We start from the raw sequence: 326 nt of genomic DNA on the forward strand, positions 1-326 counted from the left end.
CGCCGCCCCGGCCGCGCCTCGTGGACCCCCCGCAGCCACTCGGCGAAGAGGGAGGCGGTCATGCTGGCCAGGCTGCTGGCACGGTAGCTCCAGGGCATCTGCCCCAGGTTGACACCCCGCAGGCAGCGGGGCTGGGGGCTCTCCCCCACTGCCCTCAGTGGGGCCTTCTCTGAGCCACTGGCGTTGGTGCAGAGCAAGAGCGTAAGCCGGTCGCTGGTGCTCTCACCAGGGGAGCTGGCTGGGTTGAGGACAGCCATCTCACCACAGGTGTAGATCTCGGAGGGCATGTAGCTGCGGAGGAGGCTGGGCAGAACTGCGCTGGCCCA

At 69.3% G+C, this 326-nt stretch overlaps 1 protein-coding gene across 1 annotated transcript in view; it reads right to left on the reverse strand.

Moving 5' to 3' along the window:
• The window catches only part of LOC104401837 (tigger transposable element-derived protein 3-like), a gene marked incomplete at its 3' end in the record, with an annotated part of 870 nt that extends 583 nt beyond the window's left edge, over positions 1-287 (reverse strand). The window contains exon 1 of the mRNA XM_010009541.1: positions 18-287. Coding sequence (XP_010007843.1) covers positions 18-287 — 270 coding nt within the window. The remainder of the gene's footprint in view (positions 1-17) is intronic.
• Positions 288-326: the final 39 nt, after the last annotated feature.

Source organism: Nestor notabilis, unplaced genomic scaffold, assembly GCF_000696875.1.
Source record: "Nestor notabilis isolate BGI_N333 unplaced genomic scaffold, ASM69687v1 scaffold19182, whole genome shotgun sequence".
Taxonomy (NCBI): domain Eukaryota; kingdom Metazoa; phylum Chordata; class Aves; order Psittaciformes; family Psittacidae; genus Nestor; species Nestor notabilis.